This window comes from Hyperoodon ampullatus (assembly GCF_949752795.1).
Source record: "Hyperoodon ampullatus genome assembly, chromosome: 2".
NCBI classification, from domain to species: domain Eukaryota; kingdom Metazoa; phylum Chordata; class Mammalia; order Artiodactyla; family Ziphiidae; genus Hyperoodon; species Hyperoodon ampullatus.
Genome location: NC_136915.1, coordinates 114,074,013 through 114,081,642, shown reverse-complemented (window position 1 = coordinate 114,081,642; position 7,630 = coordinate 114,074,013). Strand labels below are relative to the sequence as shown.

Genomic DNA, 7,630 nt, shown 5'->3' with positions numbered 1-7,630 from the left:
GTGCCTCGCGTTGCACGGAAGTTGTCTTGCTGGGGGCAGACGCTCTAACAGCCTGGTCCGCTCCGTGACCCCCTTATCCTTTCACGGGAGTCTTCAAGCAGCAGGCACCCTAATGGCTTTTAAATGCCTTACTCGTGCCCGCACGATACCCTTCGGCCTAGTCCTCAGTCGGAAGGAAGACAGAGGGATCCTTACCTGCTCTGGGCAGCAGTTACTGGGGCAAAGTGAACCGTGGAGCCTTCGGAACACACAGGGTGTGGCCCTGGCCAGAGTTCCTCCGTTGCTTCCACAGCAACTTGTCTGTTCACAGAGGGTCCCAAGGAATGAGGAGAGGAGGTGGGGAAAGGGATGCCCCTGGAGATCCCCGTACGGGCCACCAAATGTTGTGGTCTGAACGCGGGTTGGAAAAGAATTTCCAGACACAAGGCAGAATGTAAAGAAGATAGAATTTATTAGAGGGAAGGGTCGCTGCCAGAACAGCGGGCCGACTTCCTAGTAGTCTGGAAGAGTCAAGCCCGAACATGTGCTATTGATCAGTTTTTATAGCCAGAAAACAAAAGAATGGTCGGGGGTGGGGGGAAATTTCGTTTACTGATTGGCTGAGGCACATACACCTTCCTTCTATCTGGTGAGAGTGGGACAGCCCAGATGCCTTTCCTTATTTGGGACAGGTCCCGTTGCCCAGGTGGGTGTTGCCCAGGTGGGCTCAGGAATTTCGTAACCATCTCGACATGGTGGGGAGGGCGATTAAGAGTCCGGTAGGGGGTGTAACGCTGCAACTTTTTCAGGCAGGGTCGTTCTTTGTCCTTGAAGCATCATTGTCCTTGGAGCACCACACTCCTGTCATGCTGATGCCACTGTTTTCTGTAGTAAAGCTCTAAAATTCATTCATTTGGAGGACTGCTGAACCACACCTGGCCTCATTTTACTCTCCTAAAACCCCTCTAAGATAGGTATGATGCCCATTTTACAGATGGGCAACAGGCTCAAAAAGGTGAAGGGATGCCATACAACAACCACAAAACACTACAGTGAATGGCAGAGCCAGGCTTCTAGACCCTTCTTTCTCAAATAATAAGCCCCGTGTTTTTTCCAATTGAGAGTCTCAGCTCTAAAAAAAAAGTCAGGCTTTCCTAATGACATAAGCCATATATGCTACATCATCTTTCTTAGTAATGGTGATATTTGACAAGCCCCGCCCCTCTCCCCGAAACATCAGCTCTGGTCTGATCCTTTATAGTGGGTTCTCAAGCTTAAGTATGCACCAGAATCACCTAGAGAGCTTGTTAAAATGTCACTAGGTTCTACCCTCAGAGTTTGATTCAGTAGGTCTAGGGTGGAGCCCAAGAATGGACACTTCTAAGGAGTTTCCAGGTGATGTTGATGCTTCTGGTCCAGGGACCACACTTGAACTACTGCTCTAAGGAAAAAATGAATGGAAGACAGGGAGAAGTGGGAAGATTAATCTCCCTTACTTAGCACTTCTGTTCAAAGTAGAGGGTAAGCTATTATTTAGCGAAATGTTTTCTCAAATAGCCACAGTTTACAACTGTTTTCTCAAAGGTTAGTGCTGTAACTACCTGTGTAAGAATGCTTGAAATTCCCTCATCCAGGCCACATCCCAGACCAATTAAGTCAACTTCCCTGGGAATGACTTAGGCATCAGCCCTTTTAAAGCTACCCAGGTGATTCCAATGTTCAGCCAAAGTGAGAACCACTGAAAACACCCCCAAACCATTGTGCGGAGTGAACAGGCCATAGGTGTGCCTGAGCCTTAGGCTGGTCAGGAAGTGGAGTGCACTAGCAGCCTCTGGCTGACAGCCTCCTCCCTTTACCCTTGTGTACCCTTCAAAAATCAGGACTACGTTAATGGCAGCATCCCTGACAGTAGAAAAGAGTTCATTTGTTTTGATGAGATGAAGTTGTCCCCATATAACCTCTTTCTTAGGCCTGTAGTTAGAGTGAAATATATTTCAGTAGATGTTTGACAGCAAAGTCTGCTTAAAGTAGATTAAAAACCAGTTACCTGAATGTTGAAATAAACCTCATTATTAACAAAGAGCTGAACTTCATTATCTCACTGAAGGGCATATAATTAGAACCATGATAGTGAATGTGATGCTTGCCCTGAGAGGGGGAAAAACCTTTACAATGAGAGAATTAGATTATAAAAACTTCCTCTTTAATCAAGGCTTTTTAACATGGAACAGATTTCTTGAATAAAATGGAAAGTTTCCAACACATTGAAACATAAATCACCATACATACAACACCTGGCAGAAAAAAACAAAACAGGAAGTTTACACAATCCCTGTAACAGCCATGGTCTTATTCTTAGATGCTTCCTCCATCTGCCAAGTGTGTTCTGCTGGATACAGAGCTCACATTGATTTTGGGGGTCACACTTAGCTGAGGCTGCAACCCAAAGAGCAGTCGTCCGGCTGGGCCATGGTCCTGTTGGTTCTGCTCAAGAAGTAAAGCAGTCACCAGCACGCTCAAACAGTGTACTGAACATCCTTTAAATATCAAAGTGAGAAACAGGAAGGCAACATAATAATGTCATCAGAAAGATGTTAGCAAATGAGGACAGCTGTATAAAGCTTGAGGCTGAAAAGTGGCTCCCCAGCTTCATTTCTTTGGTTTCTTGGGCAGTGGCCGCCGGAACAGCAAGATGTGAGGTTCTGAAAGAGTGAGTGAAATCTAAGAGACAAGCTCACATCATCCAATGCACAACCTATAGTGTCTCCCACTCCCACTTCCCAGGTATCACCTGCTCAGATCTTTACAACTAAATTAAGATTTAAGCATATGGCCTTAGAAGCAGACCCCGAAGCCTGGCCTGTGTGCCAAGTACAGAATTGTCAATATCAGTTCTCTTGCTATGTTTGTGCAGCCCTGGGGCGTCCTTTATTAGTTTTGTCTGGCAGTTTGGTGTCTGGTGTCTTATCAAGAAATATACTTTCCTTGGTTTATTTGGAACACATCCCAAAATTCACTTTCTGATGGAGAATGAAGCAGGGGCCATAGTCTCTACCAGCGTATATGTAGCCTTAAAAAAAAAAAAAAAAATTCTCTGACCAAATTAGAGATTAAAGGAGGTTTTTTGAACTTTTTTTTTTTTTTAGAAGATGTTGGGGATAGGAGTTTATTAATTTTATTTTATTTATTTTTGCTGTGTTGGGTCTTCATTTCTGTGCGACGGCTATGTCTAGTTCTGGCAAGCGGGGGCCACTCTTCATCGCGGTGCGTGGGCCTCTCACTATCACGGCCTCTCTTGTTGCGGAGCACAGGCTCCAGATGTGCAGGCTCAGTAGTTGTGGCTCACGGGCCTAGTTGCTCCGTGGCATGTGGGATTCTCCCAGACCAGGGCGCGAACCCATGTCCCCTGCATTAGCAAGCAGATTCTCAACCACTGCGCCACCAGGGAAGCCCCTAAAGGAGGTTTTTTCAGTGACAGGTTGTGTCTGAATTTCCCAGATACTTTCTTATTTTTGGTCACTCCTGTTTTTCTAGATGGCTGGTGAGTTAAGAAACTAGTAAATCATCCCCACTTTCCCCCTATTTCTTTGGGTTATGCAACCTTATCATTCCTTCATTTCCTCAGTCCTACATGGTTGCTTTCTGCCATTGCACTGACCTGGTTCATGGATCATATAATGGACCCATCCCTGACTCTGCTGAACGCCAAGATTCCTCCATTCAGATTCAGACATCAAATGGGTTTTAGGGACCAGCTTGGCTATGTCCTTGGGCAACATCACATGCCTGTAACAGAAACATGGGAAGGTGGGGAATCTGTATCAGTATTGGGTACAGTCTGTCAGACGAGTGCCTGCATATAAAGCCAAGAGAGGCAAGAAAAGACAAACCAGTTCATAATGGCAAAGAGTTAGTATAATCTTATTGTGGGGCAGAGGCAGCTAGAAATAAAGGCCAAGATACGTACATTCTCACAAAAGTATATTAAAAAGTACACATTAATGAATAACACCAGTGAATGAGCACCTAAATTCCAGGCACTGTTGATATATTGACTCTGCCTTCTCGGAGCTTATAGTCTTCTAATTGATTACCCTAAAATAATATAATGGGAGCCCCACAACACACACACACACACACACACACACACACACACACACACACACAGTATTAATAAGTAAAGGCAATTTTGAACAGAATTGTAAGGAAGGGAGAGAAGTAATTTCATGGAGAGGAAAGGCCTATCAGAGAAGAGTTAGAACAAAGGGTGAAATATATCTTATCCTTTAAGATCTATCCTAACTTAATTTTCCTAACTCTGAAAGGATGTGCCATGAGACTTCTTTGGGGGGAACTCCATGCTTTTCTAACCAAGGATAAGTCTCCTTTCATGGCAAAGAAATTACTACTCTGACAATAATTGGGGTGATTCAGACTTCACCATTTTCAATGAAAATGTACTGAATGCTCTCTCTGTGCTAAGTAAAAGGGATTTTCCCCCCAAAGAGTCAATTCTAGTCTAAATGTCTGAAATTAGCTTACATCTTAACAAGCCCCTGGCATAAAGATTGGCTTCCATACCTATTTAGACCAAAAAAACAAACAAACCCTTTTCTTAAACCAAATATCACTGCCAAGACTTACATCTTCCAGGGGATGAAATTAGTGATGTTTCCCTAGCCCTGCAAAGACATTATAAGCACTTAATTTTAGTTAGCCTAGTTCAGATGCAGAGGAAAACAGCTGAGGAAAAGAAAGTTAATTGGGTCCAAACAGGGCCGGGGGGCCTTTCCTAAGGATTTGGCATAAAAATAATACAAATAGTGTGTTTGTCAGCAGACACTGAGTTCTCCAGAAGGCCCAGAGCCCTGCACCAGGCTGAAGAAACACAAGGAAAGCAAGCTTCCAGTTGTTTTAAGTATTACGCTTCACATAGATTGGTCGAATGCCAATATTTGTAATTCTTTGTCTTCCCTAATTTTCTAATCTAGAATTATGGATTTAGGGTTTATCAAATGCAAACTATAGGGAGTCCTTTCTTCACCATGCTTGGCAAGTCGTACGTGCTCCCACCACAATCTGTACATAGTTCTATCATACCAATTATCACCTTCTTTCGGATGTCTATCATTACTTCCACAGATTTTTAGGTTTGTTGAAAGCAGAGCCCATGGCTTATCCTTGCACTTGTAGTAGAACACCTGAAACCTATAAACACTCTATAACTGTTTCCTAAGTAGATGCCCTTCAAATATTTGACGAGAATCTATTAGGTCTATATCAAGTCTTTTCTCAGTGCTCCTGGCCAGTTTTATTCTACTCCAGTTCTTCGAAGCCCCCTTCCTAAAACAAGCCAGACAACCACGCCCCCTTTCCATGAATTAATAAGCAACACTCAGGCTCTCTCAGAACTCCCCTCACTTTGAAGACTCGAGGAAAATTCGGGATCCGCCTTTGCCACCTTCTCCCAGGAGGCTCTACGGTGTTGCCGTGATACAAGTAGTCTCAAGAAGGCAAGTTCAATTTGCTCAATGAAGGTGAGAGAATGATCCAGAAACCCGCAAAGCTGAGGGTGGTCGGCACGCTAACACTCTAACCACGTCCACCCACGCCTCCTCCCAACAGGAGAGCTTACTCCAAATTCTCTACCACTTTAGGGTTTCTTTTACGATCGCCCCTACCCTTCGCGCATGCGCCTTACGCTCTCATTGCTCGCACCCATTCCCTTCATCTCCCGCGCATGCGCCATTCTGTAGCTTCAGTCCCCGTTACTAACTCCTCGTGCCCTCACTTTTCAAAGCTCACGACCTTGTTATTGCCCCCGCGCCGGCACTAACCGGTACTCGAACTCCTCGTCGTCGTATTTGTCCGAATAGTAAATCTGCTTGTGCGACATGATCGCCCTGCCTGAGGACCGTCAGTCCCACACCGCCAACCTTCAAACAACTCCCAGCAGCACACGCTCCCACCCTCTTTGGCCTCGCTTTCAAACACACCGCCCGCGCTTTCTATTGGTCCTTCTGGCGGAAGGCGGGACTACCCCACCTTCAAGCCTCCGATTGGCTTAGATTTGCTTCTCCTTGAATCCTTATTGGAGTGCACTGCTTACGTTGCTCAAGAACAAACGTAGGTCAAAAGTAGGCCTCTTATTGGCTATCACGGCTCCTGTGCGCGTTCTCGTGCTGCCATTGGCTGACACGGGAAAGTGGGATGGGTGAAGGAGGGACGATGAGGTAGAGGGTCAGGGGTTAGTGAGGCCGGAAGTGAGTGCAATAAAGTTTCTCCAGGGAGGCCGGGCCCGGGGAGAAAGTTGGAGCGGCGACCTAAGAAGGCAGTGGCGTGATCCGGAACCAAATCGGCCCGCGGTGCGGTGCGGAGACTCCATGAAGCCCTGGTGAGTTGGGACTTTTTTTCTCCTTAGGTGACCCACTCCTCCTCCCCGGAACCCCTCTCCCGGGACCCTACTTCCGGTCTTCACTTATAAGCCCCGCCCCTGCGACCCCCTCCCCGGAAGTCCCACCTCCCAACTTCAGGGGGCTCCCCGAACCCCGACTTGTTTTCTATTTATTGTCCCCGACCCCACTCCGTCGCCCGACTTTCCTGGAAGTCCCACCCCCAGACATGCTTCCAGGCCCTACTACTAGAAACCCTACGTTAGTCCTTCCAATTCCCCGAAACTCCGCCTCCTAGCGACGATTCTCCGCCAACTCCTGTCTATCAAAAAGCCTATCTCCCAAAAGGGCAGAGCCCTGCCCCTCAAAGAACTATTCGAATTCAAGAAGCCACGCCTCTCTAGGGGTTCCTCCCCTCTAGAAGCCCCGCCCCTTCCTTAATCCACGTCTGATTGTCCAGAAGCCTTGGCTCCTGGGAGTCTCTGATGCTCGCGTCCTGAGAGGGCCACGCCCCCTCAGGAGCGTTATCTCTGTAGGACCCGGGTCATCGCCTCAGAAGCTTTGTCTTCAATCCCAGAAACTTCACCTGCTTGACATTTCCTTGTTCTTTTTCTCTTTGGGGCCTTTGGCTCAGTTTTCCTGAGTTCTCATGCTCCACTGGGTAGGAAGTCAGAAGTTCACATCTCTGGCTCTGAGGAGTAAGAGATTAGAGGCAGCCCTTTTCCTCTCCCTTACCCCCTTCCAAGGGTGGACCTACTTGAAGGGGGCTGGACTTGGGGTTTGGCACGAGAGTGGGAGGGAGACTCGCTCATAGATTCCCAGCCCCACTCCCAGGACCGACTCCACCCCAGAAACAGCTGTTTGTCTCATACCTGTACGTCGGGAGCTGGGTAGGGCCATGGATTTGTTGGTGTGTGACATGTGGGTGTGACAGGAGAGAAAGTTTTCCACCACCAGAAAACGGTGGCTTGGAGTGGGTGTAGGTAACAGTGTCTTTTTTGCTGTTTGATTTTTTTTTTAAGGGACTCCTCAGGCCCCACCACTTCTCTGGCTCTTCCCCTCCCCCTAACCGGAGTTTTAGTCTGGGCATTCCTCCTGGTCCCGCTTGGCCAGCCTTCCCTTCTGGAAACATTCCTGAGCTTTCGCCATTTCCTGATACTTTCCGCCTCTCTTGCCTCCTCCTCCCTGCTGGGCTGAGAAGCCACACGCAGCTTCTTCCAGTCACCCGGATTCCCAGTAGCAATCTCCTTTCTTCCCAC

The 7,630-nt window shown here is 47.2% G+C and overlaps 1 protein-coding gene across 1 annotated transcript; it reads right to left on the bottom strand.

Moving 5' to 3' along the window:
* Positions 1-2,160: 2,160 nt before the first annotated feature.
* CKS1B (CDC28 protein kinase regulatory subunit 1B) lies at positions 2,161-5,922 on the bottom strand. The gene is made up of 3 exons (XM_079697124.1): positions 5,817-5,922; positions 3,638-3,765; positions 2,161-2,681 (listed from the first exon to the last, which is right to left on the bottom strand). The coding sequence occupies exons 1-3, from the start codon at positions 5,873-5,875 to the stop codon at positions 2,629-2,631; spliced, it is 240 nt and encodes a 79-aa protein (XP_079553250.1). The 5' UTR covers positions 5,876-5,922; the 3' UTR covers positions 2,161-2,628.
* Positions 5,923-7,630: the final 1,708 nt, after the last annotated feature.

Coding starts and splice junctions, on each gene's coding strand:
- CKS1B (XM_079697124.1), bottom strand. CDS start 5,875: ATGTCGCACAAGCAGATTTACTATTCGGACAAATACGACGACGAGGAG. Junction 3,766..5,816: donor GACGAGGAGTTCGAGTACCG/GTTAGTGCCGGC, acceptor TTTCTGTTACAG/GCATGTGATGTTGCCCAAGG. Junction 2,682..3,637: donor TTATATGATCCATGAACCAG/GTCAGTGCAATG, acceptor TCACTCTTTCAG/AACCTCACATCTTGCTGTTC.